The sequence below is a fragment of the Pogoniulus pusillus genome, chromosome 7 (genome assembly GCF_015220805.1).
Source record: "Pogoniulus pusillus isolate bPogPus1 chromosome 7, bPogPus1.pri, whole genome shotgun sequence".
Taxonomy (NCBI): Eukaryota; Metazoa; Chordata; class Aves; order Piciformes; family Lybiidae; genus Pogoniulus; species Pogoniulus pusillus.
The window spans coordinates 28,322,500-28,342,795 of record NC_087270.1 but is presented as its reverse complement, the minus strand read 5'-3'; the positions used below and the strand labels follow the sequence as shown (position 1 = coordinate 28,342,795).

The window sequence follows — 20,296 nt, the reverse complement described above, 5'->3', positions numbered from 1 at the left end:
AGATGCAGGTGAGAAAAAGTTGACCCTCCTAGCTGGTCCAAGCAAAGCCAGGCCATTTCAGGCAAAAGCTTTTCCCATTTGGACCAGGCAACCTATTTGTGTTGAGTGTCTAGGAATTACATCACTGTAACCACTTTTGCAGGCAATGAGGCTTTCTGAATTTGGGTTGCAACTTAAAAAAACCTGAACATTAAAGTGCAAAGTAAAGTCACTTTAATTACTCAGTGTTCTGCTGTCTCACAGCTAAGGTCCACCTCTTGACTTTCCCTTCTCTTTCTCTCCACACTCCCTGCAAGTGACTGATTGTCTGCCCCTGTGTGGTCTGCATATTCCTTTTCAAATATCATGTTATTTTGGATAGGACTCCAAGATACCACTAGTTAGAGGAGAGAAACCTCTCTGTCAGTCAGCAGGTCTTGGAAAAGCACTGTATTGCAAGAAGGATGGGGACATGCTGGAGCATGTCCAGAGAAAGTCCATGGGGATGCTCAGAGGGCTGAGCACCTCTCCTGTGAGGACAGACTGAAAGAGTTGGGGCTGTTCAGTCTGAAGAAGAAGAGGCTCCCAGGTGACCTTCTTGTGGCCTTCCAGGATCTGAAGGGGGATACAAAAAAGCTGGGGAGGGACTTTTTAGGGTATCAGGGAGTGACAGGACTAGGGGGAATGAAGCAGAGATGGAGGTGGGGAGATTCAGACTGGAGGTGAGGAGGAAGTTGTTGAGCATGAGAGTGGTGAGAGGCTGGAATGGGTTGCCCAGGGAGGTGGTTGAGGCCCCATGGCTGTAGGTGTTTAAGGCCAGGCTGGATGAGGCTGTGGGCAGCCTGCTCTAGGGTAGGGTGTCCTTGCCTATGGCAGGGAGGTTGGAACTAGATGATCCTTGTGGTCCCTTCCAACCCTGACTGATTCTGTGATTCTATGAATACAGTGACTTGATCGTGTGTGCCAAGTCAGGTGATGCCAAAATTTTCATTTACCTCTGAGGTTAATATTGATCCCCTCGGTGCTGGATTTCAGGGTTGTACACTCTTGGGTTTTGGTCAGTTTTTCACCTCAAAGGAGGCTCTGTTATCCATTTAGATGGAGGTACAGGAGCTTACCCAGGCCTGACAATGCAATCCTGGTCTGTGCTACCAGTTTGAAAGGCAAGGCACTGGATACCCTCCATTGCTAGGCCATTTAACCACTTCCCTTCGTGCACATGAAGCTTATCTTTCCCAACCACATTTTGCCTTCTCCTTGCTCAGTCAGCTCAAGCATGAACGTGTCCAGCTTTGGCTGGATTTCGATCTGTATTTGCTGGCACAGTGGAAGGCACAGCTCCAGTCCAAAGTGGCCTACCCTGACCTTATCAGTTAGCAGCCCCAGAGCATGGAGGCTGCAGGGTGCCTCACCACAGCAGGTCTTTGAAGACAGAGAAAATAGCATTATCACCAGGCTTCCTTCTTGTTCTCCACTCCTTTTTTTTCCCCTGGAATTCTCATAATAGCTCATCCTAAATGGCTACAATCTTACAAAGATGTTCTTACTGCATTTTGCTGTTTAAAAACAAATGTCAGACCATCAGACCTATACATGCTGCCACCTGACTGCACTATTAGAAGACATTAAGCGAGTAGGTACCGCTGGGCTCCTAATGGTTTATGGCATCAGCTCCTGGGCTGCTGTCTCAGTGCTTTTGTTTGTGTCACTGATGCTGAGGGGTGCAGCCTCAACCAGAAATTCTGGTACCACTTAAATCAGTGGATGTTTTCCCATCAACTTCAATAGGACTGAGATTTTTTTACTCTTTATCTGCCATTTGTCTGTAAAGAGGCAGTAAAAATTCCAGCTTGATGAATAGTATTATGGGACTATCACAAACAGATGAGTTGGAGCTATTCGTTATTCATCTTAAAACAATATGCATGTGCCAGAGGGGCTGAGTTATAAGTCCATTTTTGTGGCTGTACATGGCTATATGTTCAGGGAGAGTTATGTTTTTGGAATGAGTGTTTAGGGAAATAACAGCATGGCTGCAGTTCTCCATCAAGACCCTCCGGCAAGTCTCTGTATGACAGGGAGCGAGTCATTAGGTGTTAGGCGAGAGGGTATTACACTTTCTGTCTTCTTCTGAGATATGAGTTGAGAGGCAGCGAAATGAAGTGGATCCATGAACTAGGCTTTTAGATAATGGATGGGCCCTGTAATATATGCAATTTGAGAGCCAAGAAGGCTGCATATGCTGACAAGACAATATATGTGACTATAAGGGTGGAAATGTGGGTGCTTTGTGGTTATTATCTGTTTGAAGGACAGAAGATGAATCCCCTTGACCTGACAGCATTTTTACAATAAGGTTGTCTAAAATGGGGAGATTACTTCGGTTGACAGTGTGTACTTGGAAGACAGTATAAAAAATTCAGTGTAAAGAGTAAGCTTTATAATCTTTAAAGAAACTGCTTCAGAACCTACTCTTTTATTGAGACAGGGTTTCTCCCTGCAGAAATGTAGTGGGAGCAGTAGCCCAACTGAATCATACCTACACCAGTGCACACTGTATGGGTAACAAACAGGAAGACCTGTAAGCCATTCTGCAGTGGAGAAATAGGATAGATGTACTTGCCATCTCAGAAACTTGGTGGGATGACTTGCACGTCTCCAGTGCTGCGTTGGATAGCTATAAACTGTTTAGAAGGAAGAGGAAGAGTCCAGGGTGGAGGGGTGGTAGGGTAGCTGGTGGGGTAGCTCTGTTTGCTAGGAAGCATTTTGATTGCTAGAAAGTGTTTTGAGCTTAATGCTAGCGATGATAGGCTTGAGTGTTTATGATCTGGACGAGGGGATTGGGTCCAGCATCAGTAAATTTGCAGATGACACCAAGCTAGGAGCAGGTGTTGATCTGTTGGAAGGTAGGAGAGCCCTGCAGAGGGACCTGGACAGGCTGAATGGGTGGGCAGAGGCCAATGGGATGAGATTTAACATGGCCAAGTGCAGGGTTCTGCACTTTGGCCACAACAACCCCAAGCAGCACTACAGGCTGGGGACAGAGTGGCTGAGAGCAGGCTGGAAGAAAGGGACCTGGGGGTACTGATAGATAGTAAGCTGAAGATGAGCCAGCAGTGTGCCCAGGTGGCCAAGAGAGCCAATGGCATCCTGGCCTGCATCAGGAACAGTGTGGCCAGTAGGACAAGGGAGGTTATTCTGCCCCTGCGCTTAGCACTGCTCAGGCCACAGCTTGACTACTGTGTCCGGTTCTGGGCTCCTCAATTCAAGAGCGATGTTGAGATGCTGGAAGGTGTCCAGAGAAGGGTGACAAAGCTGGTGAGGGGCCTGGAACACAAACCCTATGAGGAGAGGCTGAGGGAGCTGGGGGTGCACAGCCTGGAGAAGAGGAGGCTCAGGGGTGACCTCATTGCTGTCTACAACTACCTGAAGGGAGGTTGTAGCCAGATGGGGGGTGGCCTCTTCTCCCAGGCAACCAGCAATAGAACAAGGGGACACAGTCTCAAGTTGTGCCAGGAGAGGTTTAGGCTGGATGTTAGGAGGAAGTTCTTCCCAGAGAGAAAGATTTGCCATTGGAATGGGCTGCCCAGGTTGGTGGTGGAGTCGCCATCCCTGGAGGTGTTCAAGAAAACGCTGGATTGGGCACTTAGTGCCATGGTGTAGTTGACTGGATAGGGCTGGGTGCTCAGTTGGACTGGATGATCCTGGAGGTCTCTTCCAACCTGGTTGATTCTATGATTCTATGGATATAGTTAAATCCAGCTGATGGCCAGTCACAAGTTGTATTCCTCAGGGCCAGTTGGGTTTCATGTCTTTGTCGATGATCTGGGTGAGGGATCAAGTGCAGACTTACTGAGAGTGCAGAGGGCTAGAAGTTGGATGGTAGTGCTAATCTGCTTGACAGTAGGGACGTTCTACAGAGCGGGACAGGCTGAATCAATGGGCCGAGGCCAATGGTAAGAAGTTCAACAAGGCCAAGTGCTGGGTCACAAAACCGCCATGCAATGCTAGAGGTGTGGGAAAGAGTGAATGGAAAGCTGCCTGGCAGAAAAGAACCTGGGGGCATTGCTGAAGCTGGCTGAACATGAGCCAGCAGTGTACCCAGCTGGACAAGAAGGCCAACAGCATAACAGAAGAGTGTTCATCCCCCTGTATTTGGCACTAGTAAGGCCACACCTCAAATACTGTGCTCATTTCTGGGCCTCTCACTACAAGAAGAACGTGTCAAGAGAAGGGTGAACAAGCTGGTGAAGGGTCTAGAGCACAAGTCTTCTGAGGAGCAGCTAAGGGGACTGGGGTTGTTTAGTCTGGAAAAGAGAATGGCTGAGGGGAGACGTTATTGTGCTCTATGACCTCCTCAATAGTGACTATAGTAAGGTATTGGTCTCTTCTCCCAAGTAGCAAGTGATAGGACAAGAGGAAATGGCCCCAAGTTATGCCAAGGGAGGTTAAGATTCAACATTAGGAAAAAATTCTACCTCAAAAGGGTTGTCAAGAACTAGAACAAGCTGACCAAGGAAGTGGTGGAGTCACCATCCTTGGAGATGTTTAAAAGGTGCTGTAGACATGGTGTTTAGGGACACGGTTTAGTGGTGATCTTGGCAGTGTTAGGTTAACAGTTGGGCTTGGTCTTAAAGTTCTTTTCCAACCTAAACAATCTGATGGTTCTGTGGTGTCTTAAGAAAATGAAATACGTAGCCTTGTTCAAGGATAGAGTCTTCAGCCCCTCAGAATAGTCAGAAAAAATGTAAAAGGCAAAAAGCAGTAATCTGTTAATGTGATTTTAAACAACAGGTGAACCATCTGAAGAGCAGATCAGTATGACACTCTACAGCTTTGTTTCAAATCACAACCTTCCTGCAAACAGAGTAACGTAGAAGAGGATGGAGGTGCATGGCTGGTAGCAGCTGACCGTGATGTAAGGAATAAATATAAATAAGTTAAGACAGGAATTAGAAGGAAAGAAATTAAGACACAGAGAAGAGAAAAACAAATACTTTCAGGAAGCAAAGAGATCAAAAGTCATGAAGACAGAGAAGTAAACAGCACAGCTTGAAATGAAAGGTTTTCTGCTGTTAATACTGAGATGGTAGGGAAAGAGCAAAAAAAGGAGGTGTTGAATTAAATGACTAAAGCAGGAGGAAGATCAGCCCACAGATTTAATCCTCAGAGTGAAGAGTTGTGGAAACTGGCAAAGTTATTTCTGCATCTGCTCTCTTGTGCTGTGTTTTTGCTAGGTTCAGATCATTTGCCATGCCGTGGGTATATAAATAAAACATAAACCAGAGGATAATGACTGCACAAGGGTCAGGTGAGGCAATGGTGCTCAGTGCATGTGAAGTGACAGACAGGGACACAGACATCCAGCACATGTGGAAAGCTTGATGCCCAGAGCAGGGCAGGGCTGTGGACTGCAAGGCTGCAGGGACTGCTCTGGGGGCAGAGGAAGGTGTGTGAGGGTATGCAGGTAAAAGCACATGTGAGTCCGTAGTGTGCAAGGGCTGCAGAGCCAGGAGTCAGTCACATGAAAGGAAATGATCTTGAGGTTTCAAGTTCAGCAAATTGGATGGGCTTGGTAGGTCCATAACCAGGGACAAGCATGGATACACCGGGACTGGAGGGAGCAGTGGAGGAGAAGGAGGAAGAGCCTTTGCTTGGCTTGAAGCCAGCCCCCATTAAGTCTCTGTCTATAGCTTCAAACAGGGGAATCAAATGCAAAGCTTGACTAATGGAAAGAGATCGAAGTGATGATTCTTTAAATAAGTTCCCTCCCTCCTGGCACCTGAGCAGAGCCAGTATTAAAGGCAGTCAAGGAGCCCCACTAGCACTGGTGGCAGTGGAGTGATGGCAACACCAGAGATGACACAACAGAGTCCCTAGAGCAGAAAAGTAAAGCAGGTGTCATTATTTCCTGCCCTGGAAGGTTACAAAGATTTAACTTTATTCATTTTTAAACCAATTTAGCTAATCTGGTGCAAATCCTTGTGTGAACACATTAAGGGCTGTCTTGAGATAGACCAAAATGATGGAAACTTGCCTTGCAGAGACTTAAGGAGCTTAGTCTATTTAGTTTATCCCACAGAAGATGAAGAGGTGACTTTATTATTTTCTGCAAGTGCATATGTGAAAGAGAGCTACCAGACAGCTTTATAATGCAACAGGAAAGAAATAATTCCTTTCTGGTGAGTGAAGAGTGAAGCAAAATAGAGAGTAGAAATCAGGTCTACAGTTCTGCCAGGAAGGAATGAACCAGAGGAATAAATTCCTGGGGGTGGAGAGACTTGATGGGCAGGTATCAGGAAGCCTCAAGGGCTCCAACTTCTCTTCAGCCTCAGAGGTAAGTTAGGTACTTACTTAAGAGGATTACTTCACTGAGCATCCTGTGTAAAACCCACATTAGATGCATCTGTTACATGGACAAGGACTTGCTTCCACCTGCTTCAGTGATTACTTAAACCAAATGACCCTCAAGATAAGAATGGGTTTTTTAAGCTGCCCCACTTGCACCTATATCCAGCAGACCTGCAGCCTTTGGCTTTCAGCAACTGAAATTAAACTAGCCATTTTTGGTTTCCCAGTAGCAGATGAAAGACGGCAGGAGCAATAAAGATTAGTTCTTTCATCTTAGAGCATAAATGGAGAGCAGTGAAAATGGGTGAAAAACAAGTTCTAGGCAACCTGAGGTTGCAACAGTGAAATCCATGCAGAAAGAGGTTGTATTCATAATTTGAACTGTTCTCCAGTATTCCTATAGACATGGTCTTCAAACACACCCAGTCCCCAGCATATCTGAAGAATATAATTCCTTCTTCTCAGACATGTTGTAGGACACAGAAAACCACTGTCAGGAACATATCTTGCCTTGGGAACTGTTATTGGCCAGTGCCAGGGAAGGCAGTGGAACTGCTCACTGTCCCAACTTCAGACTGGCCACAGATGTTTCTCATGCTAAGTGAGAAAGCCTGGTGTGAGGCAGGAATCAGCTGACAGGTATAATTTATATCTTAGGATATGAAAAACTAGGACGGAACAGTAGGTCAGATTTTCTCAGCTCTGTTACTTTTCACAGTTCCCAATCAATTAGGACCAATTTCTTAACCAGCTTTTAATAAGACATCAAGAATTAAATTACCAAGATGCAGATTACTGCAGGAGGTGACTTAGCAAAGTGTAACCCAAAGACACTATGTGAAGCTGTTTATAATATGCAAGGTTTTTGCATAGCTGCTGGGCAAATGCAGGAGATGCAGCATGCGGTGCCTTACCTGCAGGAGTTGCTTGTGCAATCAAAATGCAGCTGCAGACTTGGGTTTGGTACCAAACATTAAGAATCAGTGCAATATAGGTGTGTCACCTTGAATGCTCCCAGCACCATGTTGTTTAATCTTGTTAGATTTCTTCCCTTTGATCACTTGTTGTAGATGAATTTAATTTCTCAGTAACTAATTTAGAGCATTGTACAAGGCAGTTCTCTGTGCTCATTATAAGGGACTTGCCTAATTTTGTTTTAGTTAAAGGTTGCCTCCTTCTTGCTTTTGCTTCACTTTTATGAGTGTGTTAATTACTTTCAGTTATATTACTTGGAAACTCATTAATGCATTTTCGTGAAGCACTTTATTTTGTGCTGTTGCTACCATTTATGTAATTTCTCCCTTTTATTTTCATAGAAGGAATCATAGAATGATTGGGATTGGAAAGGATCTTAAACTTACTTAGTTCCTACCCCCCTGCCATGGGCAGGGATACATTCCACTAGAACAGGTTGGTGAAAGCCCCATCCAGCCTGACTTTGAACACTTCCAGAAATGTGATACCTACCTACAGCTTCTCTGGGCAAGCTGTTCCAGTGCCTCACCACCCTCTTGGTGAAGATTTTCTTCCTAATACCCAATCTAAATCTGACTTCTTTCAGTTTAAAGCCATTACCTCTTGCCCTATCACTACACTTTTTTACGGACTCCATCCCTGTCTTTTCTGTAGGCTGCCTTTAAGTACTTGTGATGGTTTGGGGACACCCACACACACACTTTGGAAATCACCCAGACTAGACTCAGCCAGCTCTGGAAATTAGAATGAAGCTTATATTTACAGCTTAGCTCAATATACAAGCAATGAGTGTAAGTTGAAGCATAAGAGGTTCTGCCTTAACACAAGGGGAACTTCTTTACTGTAAGGGTCACAGAGTACTGGAACAGGCTCCCCAAAGAGGTTGCAGAGTCTCCTTCCCTGGAGACTTTCAAAGCCTGTCTGGATGTGTTCCTGTGTGATCTGTGCTAGATTGTATGGTCCTGCTCTGGCAGGGGGGTCGGATTCAATGATCTCCTTGGGTCCCTTCCAACCCCTAATATCCTTTGGTCCTGTGAACTTCTCAAATATGAGACAGTAGCCATCCCTCAGCACCTGTGGATGCATTTCATCAGATCCCATGGTCTTGTGGTTTATTCTCAAACCTGATACTCTCCTGCAGTAGTGATTCAGTTGGGGCAATTAACGAGGCAGGGATTAAAACATATGTGGCATTCTTATTTCCAGAAAGCCCTGCTCACAAACTGCATGCAAACTAGTTAAATTTGGGTTCTAATTTGGTCAGGAAAATCTTCACAGGGATGCTTATGGCAATTCATTAATTTAGGAGAATCAGAAGATTGGAAGAGTTTACCCACAAAATGCCTTTGCCCCACTTACAAATAAAAGGCAGCCCAGAGGCCTAGGGGATGTATGTGCTACTCACGGCGGTGGAGTAGGAATGTCAAGAGAGTTCCTGGCTCCTTCGTGGCAGTGTTGGAGCTGCTCAGCATCTTGGTAGCCATTGAGAAGCTTCTAGATCTTCGCAGACTCTAGCAGGGTGCTGAGAAAGAGGCAGATGATCTCTGACCTGATCCTGGTTCCTCTTGGCATGGAGATTTGCAGAGATGCATGCAGGATCTCTTGCAGATGTGCAGGGAGCAGGATGTCAGTGGCACTTCTCATCACATTGTGAGGCACTTACTGCCTTCCTCTGGTAAACTTGAGGCACTTAAGTTTCCAGGTAGTTCAAGCCCAAAACATCAGGGCTAAACTGGGCTGAGGCATGAGGCAGAGCAGAACACAATGTCCAAACCAAGAGCAGTGAGGCAGAGCATGTTGTCTGAGCAGAGCAGAATGTAGAGCAGAGGAGCATGCACTGAAACAGAGCAGTGAGGCAGAGGCAGCAAGGCAAAAGCAGCACAGCTGCTAGCAACTTAGCTCAGTTTATATTACTTGCCCGAGTGCAATGGCTCCTTTGGCCACAGAGATTCACCAATCAAAGTGGCATTTGCCAAACTGACCATATTAGGTGAAACCAGGGCTTGTGCACCCTTATTTGGGCAAGACACCCACAAGTACCTAAACACCTGCAGGTACCTGTTTATCACTTTGGGAGGGGACATAATGACCCAAGCCTTTGTTTTCCTCCCGCCCTTGCTTCCTCCATCAGCTGAAGGGTGGGGCAAGCCAGGACATATAATAGGCCTATTAGCCTTCCAGGCCAAGTAGGTGGTTCTTTATTCTCCCGTGCTCTGCTTTTGCCTTCTGCACATTGGGCTTTGGGGCTGGAACACTCACTGGCAAAGACAATCTGAGTACTTCCATGTGCTGGGTAACTAGGTCTCCTGTTTCCTTCCTCAAGTTTGAGTAGTGAGAATTTGAGGGACATGTCAGAAAGTGAGAATTCCCCTGTTTCTAAATCATTTTTTACAGATGGGTGCCTGGCCATGGGTTCATTTCACATTTTCATACTGTGTATCATTGGCAGTAAGAGCAAAAGCCCTGAATGGATGATGAGGACTTCTGTTCTTGCAGTCAACAGTTCTGAATAATCACCACACAGGAAACTCCTGTTTGATGGAATATGCCATTACATGGAAATACAGAAGCCTAAAATTCACATTATTCCCCACTGTCCCCACGACTCATTTTTGAGCAGCTATTTGGATCACTGCCATATTATCTTTAACTTGGCATCTGTACATTGTGACATTGTCTAAAATCAGTCTTCATCCCTGGATTATTAACTGCACATCCCTTATGGTCTATGGCTTAATTAAATCAGATACTGAGGACCTTAAACTAATTTAGCACTTTTCCTGCATATTCTTTCCTCTTGCTTCACGTCAAATATGGATGCAATGGTGAAATCTTCCCCTGGTGTTAACATTCACAGCGTCCTGCAGTGGAGCACAGTAGTTTGGTTTGCACAATGAAAATCAAATGGAAGCAGCTTGCTCTGGCACAAACTGTGCATCGCTGGTCAGTTAACTAGAGTGAAAAGAGCTATCGTGTTGCATTATGGTGCAGGTGAGATGTGTTCCACCAGCTGAACAAGTGAAGTATATTAGCAATTGCCTTCCATGTGGTTGCCATTGGATATCACCGCGCTGATTTGCGAGAATAATGTCATTGTATACTCATTCAAAGAAATTAATTAGTGGAAGACATCCCAACAAAGATGTCCTGAGTTTCTTTAGCTTGGACTATAATGGGATTTGAGAGGCACATACAGAAAATAGAACCAGCTTTCTCTGGACTCTTCTCAATGTTTTCAAAGCTTAGGCAAAGCATTAATTATGCTGTTTACCAAGTGGCTGAATTTGTAGGATGTTAAAAAATACATTTCCACCTCTGCTTTTCTTCTCTGTGTCAAACTGCCTTTCTGTTCCATCTCTCCACCTATCTGTCCTGTCTTTACTGTTCACCCAGTGTTGTCATCTCAACTTACTCCACTTGCTGTCATCACAGGTATGATACAATAACCAACCAGTGGGAGACGATTGCTCCTCTGCCCAAGGCCGTACACTCAGCTGCTGCAACCGTTTGCGGAGGGAAGATCTACGTCTTCGGCGGGGTGAATGAAGCCGGGCGAGCTGCGGGGGTCTTGCAGTCCTACGTCCCTCAGACTAACGCATGGAGTTTCATAGAGTCTCCCATGATCGGTAAGGGCTGCGTGGTGTCAGAGCAAGCCCCTGTTAGAACAGCAGTCTCTGTGCCACGTCTGTTTTAATGCCTTTGTGGAAAGCGAATGAGTTGGAGGGTGAGGGGCAATATGTTTACAACAGATTGGCAGGAATGCATGATGTATTATAGCAGAGAGGCAATTATCTGGATCTTTACTGAAGGCAGTTGTCACTCATTAATGCAGCTGGTTATCAGCTAAAAGTGATGAGTTCAAAGTAGAGGAGAAAGGAAAGCATTTATTAGGTATGGACAACTAGTAATTTTAGATCAAAAAAATCACAAAGTGCAGTGAAACTTCATCCTGGCATCGTGTTGGTCCATGCACTGCTACACCAACACTCAGTTAATGAATTATTTCTCATGGTTTGTTGTACTGCCACCTGTTCTTGGGAAGTGGTGGTCATCCTTAACTGGGATTTATCAGCAGTATCCAAAGCTGTGTGTGCTTCAGAGGCTGAAATTTCCGAGGTGTGTTGGTTATTAAAACTGTGTTTACTCATTTGCAATGCCTTCGATCTCACAGAATGCTTTGCAGAATAAAGAACAAGACAGGAGGCCAGACTTTGCCACCATACCAGCCAGCCTCAGAAGCACAGATTTCTTTCCAGAATTAGGATAATGCTCAGAAGATTGCAAGTTACTTGGTTTCTGTGGTGATTTGCACCATGGGTGTTTAGCTGCTTTTGGAAGTGTGATTTAGCATTTTGCTTTACTGCACTGTGGCAGCCAGCCTGGGCTACCTGCTCTGTGTTGGGTGGCTGTGATCAGCCTTTGGTCTGGCTATACTTGGGTAGCCAAACAGGCAGTGCTTATACAGTTATCACAATGAAGCTGCTTAGGGGTGGCTTGCTTTTGCACCCTATAATCACAGAATGTTTTGGGTTAGGAGGGACCTTCAAAGGCTATCTAGTCCAACCCCCTGCAAGAACTGGGACATCTCCAACTAGATCTGGTTGCTAGAAGTCCCATCTAACCTGAGCTTGAATGCTTCCAAGGATGGGGCTTCTACCACCTCCCTGGGCAACCTGTTCCAGTGTCTCACCATTCTACACCTATTAGTCACACTGGAACAGCAACATGAGGTACCTCATTGAAAAAAAACCTGTCTCAGAATTGAGTCTGGTGGAGGCAGAGTAGCAAGGAATGAATCCTAGAAGCACAGCTACAAGGTATTCAGGTAAGACCTAAGCATATTCAGAAAGCTAAAATAAGCTGCTGTTCTTGTTACAGCTTGTTGCAATTATTGTGATTCTCTCCTTGGGGCTCCCCAGTAGATCAGGTCATGAGGAGCTGATACGGTCCCAGCTGTAGCCTCCCCTGTTCAGCCAGTGCTCCTGCTTTCCCACTCCCTTGCTGCTGTTTCTCTCCAGCCTAACATAACATGACATGCATATGATGCAGCATGAAGCACCCAGCAGGAGGGCGTTAACCGGCAAAAGTTGTGTTTATGTAATACAGCGCTGCCAACAACCCTCCTGCCTGGCTTTTTCCATCACGTGGCTGCAGCTGCTGCCCTTCATTTAATCCACTGACTGACAGTATGAGGCTTTCCTCTACTCAGAGTATTGCAAAAATGAATGCATTATGAGTAAAAAGGTCTTTCTTTTCCGTGCTAAAATAGTACAGGTGCCACACCAGCTAAGAAATCACTCCCTGAGCTTGTTATGTTTTCTAGCAGGTGTCAATACCATGTGTGCTCAGAAAAAAGTCATCCAAACCATCCAGAGAGGAGTTCATCACTCATTGTGTTCATGGGCATCTTACTGTTCCAAACAAAAATAGACAAAAGACACTGGTGAAGTTTAAAGAAGGTGCTTATGTTTTCTTGGTGTAAGCGAAGTTAATTAGTTAAGCTGAAGGCATAAATTATACAGTGAAATGCAGGAGTTGCTGTGTGTCTTTGGTGGGAAATGTGTAACATCAATTTATTTGCAAATAAAGTAAAATAGCAGAGCCTGAAAAATTGCACCCCAGTGGAGAATGTCTGGGAAACAGAGCTGCTGTGATGCTTGATCATCTCTAAAAGGCAGTGGGAATACTGGAAATAAGCTTTAATTTCCTCAGCTCTACAAGAATCAGTCTCACATATATTTGTAAAGTGTCTCCCAAGAACTGGGTGCAATGCCAAGTGTGGTACAGTCACCATCGATCTAAAACAAAGAGGGAGTAGAAGGAGTCTTGGGGAGGAGGAGCTGAGGTATGATTGCTGCTGGACTGCGTTTGACAGCCTCAGAGCCTTTTTCTGTTGGTTTGTGAAGTCTTAAGGTGCCCCTCCAAGCTAAGTCAGCTGACGTCTGATGGCAACTTATGTTGATTAAGGTCATCCCAGAGATCAGTGAAACCTGTTTAATCTCAAATAAGACAAGAGATTATTTAAAATACCTCAAGAATGCTCAGATATGCAACAGTGGATGCCAGTATTGAAACTAGACAAGGACTCTGGAGATTTTTAGGCTAGAAGTACCTGTGGTATTTTATGACAGTGAGTTGAATGTGGCATGGCACATGTTTGAACCTAACAGTTCCATGTTGTCCAAAGTATCATACACCAGTCTAACCCAAGACAACACTGGCATCACTCATGGCAAGAGGAGGATCAGTTTTGTGTTTAGTCTGAATGGAGATGAAGGAGACATCCTGTCTGTGTAGAGGACATGCAGCATACAGGGGACCTGGGCTGCCCAGGTTGGTGGTGGAGTCACCATCCCTGGAGGTGTTCAAGAAAAGACTGGATGAGGCACTTAGTGCCATGGTCTAGTTGACTGGCTAGGTCTGGGTGCTAGGTTGGACTGGATGATCTTGGAGGTCTCTTCCAACCTGGTTGATTCTGTGATTCTTATGATTAAATTGCAAGTCCACAGCAGCTCAGCCCCTGCTGTCTTCTGCCTGTGTATCTTCTACAAATAAGCAGCAAATTCACTCCCAGTTTCATTTATTCCTTAGTCTTCACCTGCCAGATGTTGAACTGTGGATGCCTGCATGCAGTAGGTATGACACTCACCAACATGTTGCATATGGATGCATTGGCTCTCTTGCCCACCTGGGCACACTGCTGGCTCATCTTCAGCCTACTATCTATCAGTACCCCCAGGTCCCTTTCTTTCTGGCTGTTCTCCAGCCACTCAGTCCTCAACCTGTAGTGCTGCTTGGGGTTGTTGCAGCCAAAGTGCAGAACCCTGCACTTGGACTGTTAAATCTCATCCCACTGGCTTCTGCCCACCCATCCATCTGCTCTAGACCCCTCTGCAGGGCTCTCCTACCTTCCAACAGATCCACAGCTGCTCCTAGCTTGGTGTCATCTGCAAACTTACTGATGCTGGATTCAATCCCCTTGTCCAGATCATCAGTAAAGATGTTGAACAGCACTGGGCCCAGCACTGATCCCTGGGGAACACCACTAGTGACAGCTGCCAACTGGATGTGGCACCATTAACCACCACTCTCTGGGCTCTGCCGTCCAGCCAGTTCCTGACCCAGCACAGAGTGTATCTGTCCAAACCAAGAGCTGCCAGCTTGGCTAGGAGCTTCTTGTGGCAGACAGTGTCAAAGGCTTTGCTGAAGTCCAGGTAGACTACATCCACAGCCTTCCCCACATTCACCAGGCAGGAACATGATGATAGAAGGAGATCAGGTTGGTGAGACAGGACCTGCCCTTCCTAAACCCATGCTGGCTGGGCCTGATCCCTTGGCCATCCTGTAGGTGCTTTGTGATGGCACCCAAGATGACCTGTTCCATCACCTCGCCTGGCACCGAGGTCAGGCTGACAGGTCTGTAGTTTTCTGGCTCCTCCTTACGACCCTTCTTGTGGATGGTCTATTTGTAGATTTTACAAGGAAAGTCAGGTGTACATCTTGGCCTGTCCCTCTCCCCAAGGCCAATAGTCCAGTACTGAAGTGTGGGTTTGACCAGGTCTCACCTAGAATTCTCAAAGCATGGAGTGTTTTCTCTCATTCTTCAATGTATTTTTCCTCCCATGACTCGTTCTTAGTGTTTTTCCCACTAATAAGCTTCACTTTTACTTTCCTTTGTCTAATTTCTCCTCCAAATATCTTATGTTCTCCATTCAGAATGGCTGTTCTGCTCCTCAGTCTGTTGCCCTTACACATACTTACCATGACCTCTACCCAGCAAAGTTGATACTTTTGTGTTTGCCCTTTAGTGTATGTGCCCCCGTTCATTTCTTACCTCATTTCATCTCTGTGGCCATGTTTTGTCCAGCTCTCTTCTGTTCATCAACACTGGCTGTAAATTTGGTGCTGAAACTGCCCCACAATAGCAGGTGAAGCCTCCTGCTGTGGCATGGGATGATCCCTGCCACAAATAGACAAAAATGCAGTGTTTCTAAGTGAGGACATTCAACTTCAGGGTGTGTGAGGAGGGTTTGCTGAAGGGGCACTGGGGAAACTGTAGGGCCCTGAAGACAGTTGCATAGTTGTGAGGAATCAGCTAACAAGAGCCACAGTACCAAAAGGGCTGACACCTGAGCCCCTGCTGTTAATTGCAGTGTCTGCGCTGCGGCCTCACGAGCTATGTTAAGGATCAGACCGCAGCCTCCCAGTGCCAAGGGATGTTATCTTATCCATTGCTATGCCATTCTTGAGCTTGTCTTCATAGCATTCAGGGAGGGGAAGAAGCACTTACTCTTAAAATAGCTGTAGTTTCTATTCACTAGTCTCCTTTCTCCACTCTGCTTTGTTGTATGTATCAACCCCCCCACCAGCTGCCCGCTCTTGCAGGGAGACCCTGAAGTTGGCATTATCTCTGGACTGGTGGCATGCCCATATGTCTTCTTCCTGTTAAAAATGTTTGACTAGCTTGATTTTAATAACCTTTTTCCATATGAAGTGCTGCTGCCATTCATTATAATGCCACTTCAGTCTCTGAGTGCTTTACTGGAAGGCAACGTAAGATCTTTAAGCAATCATGGAAGGGAAAGCAGAGCTGTGCTACTTGACCGTATCATGTACCGAGAGATACGGGAGCTGCAAAACACATCACAGGCAGCACGCTGTCGTTACTAAGTGAGTAGCACACCTGGAGATGGAATTGTCAGTCCTGTGTGAAGTACATCTCTGGCTCAAGGATTGTCATTGAGTGCATACCCCTTCCTGCAATGACCTGGCCTGTCACTAGAATAGAAGTGTGTGCGTGTTTTCCTATAGCAACAGCAGAGGAGGGTGATTTGATGACGTCGCCCACCTGGAGAGAAGAGTATCTTTATTATTTCCTGTGAATGTATTCTGCCTTTTAATCTCAAATGTGCTTGCTCTTCTGGACAAATCCCATTTAAGATTTTCCAGCCTGAAATGGATTTCTATATCTGACAGCCCCAACACTTGAATTTTGGAGGGGAAAGGAGGCTGCTGCTCTGTCTTCATGCTTCATCTCCACTTTCTTCCTTTCCTGTGGCAGACTTCTGAAATACCCAATATCCCCACTGTATACTGCAGTAAACCTCTGACCCATAGAACTCGTGTCCACACCCAGTAACACTGAGCAAAAAGCTCAACCAGAGCATGCTTTTGCAAAATTAAGCTCCCCAGCCATTCACCTTGTGCTACAAGAACACTGAGGACTTAGAGCAGTGAGGGAAGGTGGAGTCTCCTGAGTATTTGCATCAGGTTACTGTGCAGTAGAAAGGATCATAACAACACAAAGAGTGTGAGTAGCACCTGGGATGAAGTAAGGTTACAGACTGAAGGTCATCCACACCTAGACAGCAAGAATGAGTGCTCCAATATTCCAAGCTCCCTGTATCCATGAACAATTTCTGCCTCCATGGTAACAAAACAGAAAGAAAACACACTGTTCTCTCTACCTGTCTCTAGAGGTGTGTCTCGTGTCTTGCTGCGACATCTTCTTCAGGATCAGGAGACTGTTTGCTGTGAACTTTGCACTTCCTGAAAGAAACAGTGGAGAATTCACCATTTCTCTACTTTCTGTCTTTATAGCAATTTGTGAAGTCGTAGCTAAAGCCAAAAGCAGCAAAAAGACAACGGATAGGCAACGTCTTGGAAAACTGTTGAGAATCAAACGTGATTGCCTCTTAAAAAAAAAGGAAAGAAAGAAAAAGATCTTTAACCAACAGCCTGCCTGTTTGAAAAGAAAAAGTCTCTGTAAAAATAACCAAGGGGTTTCCCTCTCTTTCTTTAACAAAAAGGAATGCAAAGTCAGTGATTCAGTCTCCTGAGAAGTCACTTTCTGCCTTGAGGGAGCCCCAGATAATTTCCCTGTGAGATTCGGGAGCCGAGGGATTTTTTTTTTATCAGAGAGTTTCATTTCTCTGCAAAACAGTGCTAGTCAAAGGGAAGGAAAAAACCAACCCAGAACCATGTGATAAATGAATATGGAAAATTTCTGATGAGTGTCTTAACTGGGAAAAATGTCACATATGCAAGTCTGATTTGGAAAGGGATGCAAGATGGGTTGTTAGGACAGATAAGTCTTTCTGATGAATTATAGTGGCATAGTGGCACTGAGAAGAAACTGAATACTCCTTGTTCTATTTTCTGGATGAATTAGTTTCTTTCCATCTGTTCCCAAGGATCAGTGACATTTTCCTAATACATCCATGTTTTTTTGACATATGCCTGTAGATACTCAGCATATTAAGAGCCCAACTTTAACCCATAACATGTTTTGTCTGTTTTCATGCTGAGTGCTGTACCACTGTACTCCCCCTTGGACATGCACCAACATGAGGTGAGGTGAACTGAGCCAGGCCACCCTATGGTCGTGCTGGAACAGCAGAAGGCACCACAAATCCATTATTTCCTTTCTTGTTTAACCAGTTCAAACTCTAATAAAGGAAATTATCTCTCTTCTGGAGAAATTCATCAGCTTTTGCTTGACTTGTATCAAATTAAATCTCTTATTAAAAATTTAAAGGAATAAAGTAATTTTGTAAGAACCTCAGGGTTACAACACCAGCTGCGTGTGAGGTAAGCAGATGCCGAAAGTAAAGCTGCTGGGGCTGGTTTAAGCTCATGTGTTCCTAAAAGAACACAGTCATAGTGCTGTAGGCTTGGGAGGAGCACAGAGACCCCTTCAACGTTAAGTGGAGGCTGTTGGCAGAGATGTAAAGATGATACTGCACCTTGTCTCCAGCACGCTGCCCCCAACTCACTATGTGCAGGATGAGCGCTGCAGAGGCTGAGAGCAGATCTTTCATTGGAGTTGCAAGAGGAAAGCCATTTTCTGAGCAGCTGAAAATGCAGATTCTGGAGAGGCTTTGGCAGATAGCTACATACAGATAATTTTTATAGAAGTGCCACCTCAGGCCAGGGTATCACAGTATCACACAGTATCACAGTATCACAGTATCAACAAGGTTGGAAGAGACCTCACAGATCATCAAGTCCAACCCTTTACCACAGAGCTCAAGGCCAGACCATGGCACCAAGTGCCACGTCCAGTCCTGCCTTGAACAGCCCCAGGGACGGCGACTCCACCACCTCCCCAGGCAGCCCATTCCAGTGTCCAATGACTCTCTCAGTGAAGAACTTTCTCCTCACCTCAAGCCTAAATCTCCCCTGGCGCAGCCTGAGGCTGTGTCCTCTTGTTCTGGTGCTGGCCACCTGAGAGAAGAGAGCAACCTCCTCCTGGCCACAACCACCATTCAGGTAGTTGTAGACAGCGATAAGGTCACCCCTGAGCCTCCTCTTCTCCAGGCTAAACAATCCCAGCTCCCTCAGCCTCTCCTCGTAGGGCTGTGCTCAAGGCCTCTCCCCAGCCTCGTCGCCCTTCTCTGGACATGCTCAAGCATCTCAATGTCCCTCCTAAACTGGGGGGCCCAGAACTGAACACAGTACTCAAGGTGAGGTCTAACCAGTGCAGAGTACAGGGGCAGAATGACCTCCCTGCTCCTGCTGACCACACCATTCCTGATGCAGGCCAGGATGCCACTGGCTCTCTTGGCCACCTGGGTACACTGCTGGCTCATGCTCCTGGGTAGCCACCCAGGAAACCTCTGCTTCATGCTGCTAGAGATTTAGGTTCTTGCTTCTTAGAGAACTGCTTGTGAGGTTTATTTTAACTCAAATAAATCAATGGGGTTTTTTCCTCATCTTTTATTCCCAGACTTTCCTGATTGGTTTCGCTGAAATGTTGATTTAAAAAACAAAAACACCAAAACTGTACTGCATCAAGACAGACACCATCATGAGAAATTCCAGCCCAACTGGCTCACATTTGATAATGTGCATATGGCATGCTAGCAGCATACAGGACAAGTCAACTAATTAATTTAGCTTTATTTTGTTCAATAATTTATGGTTAGTTTGACCAATATTTCTGCAGCTGACACAGGCATTTCCAAAGCATCCTTGGAAACTCATTGAACGTGGCTTAGGATGAGGAACTTGGTTAACTTCAAACTCCAACCTCACACAGTTCATTGTGGAAATACAGGACTGCTTGGAGGTACACACACACACCTCAGAGTAAAAATGCAGGTGAAGTTACGAGACAGATTAAAGGAGGTAAAAAAAAAGAGTATCAGAAAATCTTCTGGATTAGGTGAATGACCTTCCCACAAGCAAAAGCAGGAGACAAAAGAGAATCAACTATGGGATGTGAGTCTCTGTGCTGTGGGTGTCTCTTGTACTTGGCTGCCACACAGGCATGGGAAGCATCTGAGTGAAAATTTGCAGCAATTCAAAATTCTGAAGTAACTTGACATCTTAATTTCATGTGTAAGAGTGGAGCTTTCACAGTGACTCCATTAGGCTTCAGGAGAGGATAATTGCACTTTACCAGTTTAGAGGGAGGTGCATACTGGGGGACAAAGGTCTGATGAACTTCAAAAGTGCCTTTGAGAACCTGGGAGAGAAGAGAACAAAGCCAGGAATGGTTTCTTTGTTTTTCTTTCCCTAATCCTGGAGGTTTAGAGAAATGCAACTTATCTATAAATAAGGGGAATGTGTAAATAAAAAAAAGTCTCCAAACCTGAGCCTAAAACTGATCTCAGTATTGCTTTCCATTGACAGATAACAAATATGCTCCTGCAGTCACTCTCAATGGGTTCATCTTTATTCTTGGAGGAGCTTATGCACGAGCAACCACCATCTATGACCCAGAGAAAGGCAATATTAAAGCAGGCCCCAACATGAACCACTCCAGGCAGTTCTGCAGGTGAGAAAAAACATTAAAACTGAATTTCTGCTACCTTAACATTTTCTGCTGATAAACAAGCTAATACAACCTAAGAGTGAAGGGGTGAGGGGAAGGGAGGTGTGCACCATCTAGGAGTTTTCCTCATCTCTTTTTCATATGTGTTCAGGAACTCAGCCTTTGCCACAGCATACATCCAGGACCTTACTGTGGTTTATGTGGCTCCTCACA

General features: G+C 45.4%; 1 protein-coding gene across 7 annotated transcripts in view; it reads left to right on the top strand.

Moving 5' to 3' along the window:
• Window positions 1-20,296, top strand: part of KLHL29 (kelch like family member 29) — a 437,205-nt gene that overhangs the window by 403,677 nt on the left and 13,232 nt on the right. For 5 of the 7 annotated variants that reach the window (XM_064146375.1, XM_064146376.1, XM_064146381.1 and 2 more), the window contains 2 exons: window positions 10,738-10,931; window positions 19,942-20,086. In XM_064146375.1, the coding sequence (XP_064002445.1) occupies window positions 10,738-10,931; window positions 19,942-20,086 (339 nt within the window). Of the gene's footprint in view, window positions 1-10,737; window positions 10,932-12,628; window positions 12,824-19,941; window positions 20,087-20,296 lie in introns of those variants that run through there. The other 2 variants (XM_064146380.1, XM_064146378.1) reach the window with 2 other exon arrangements.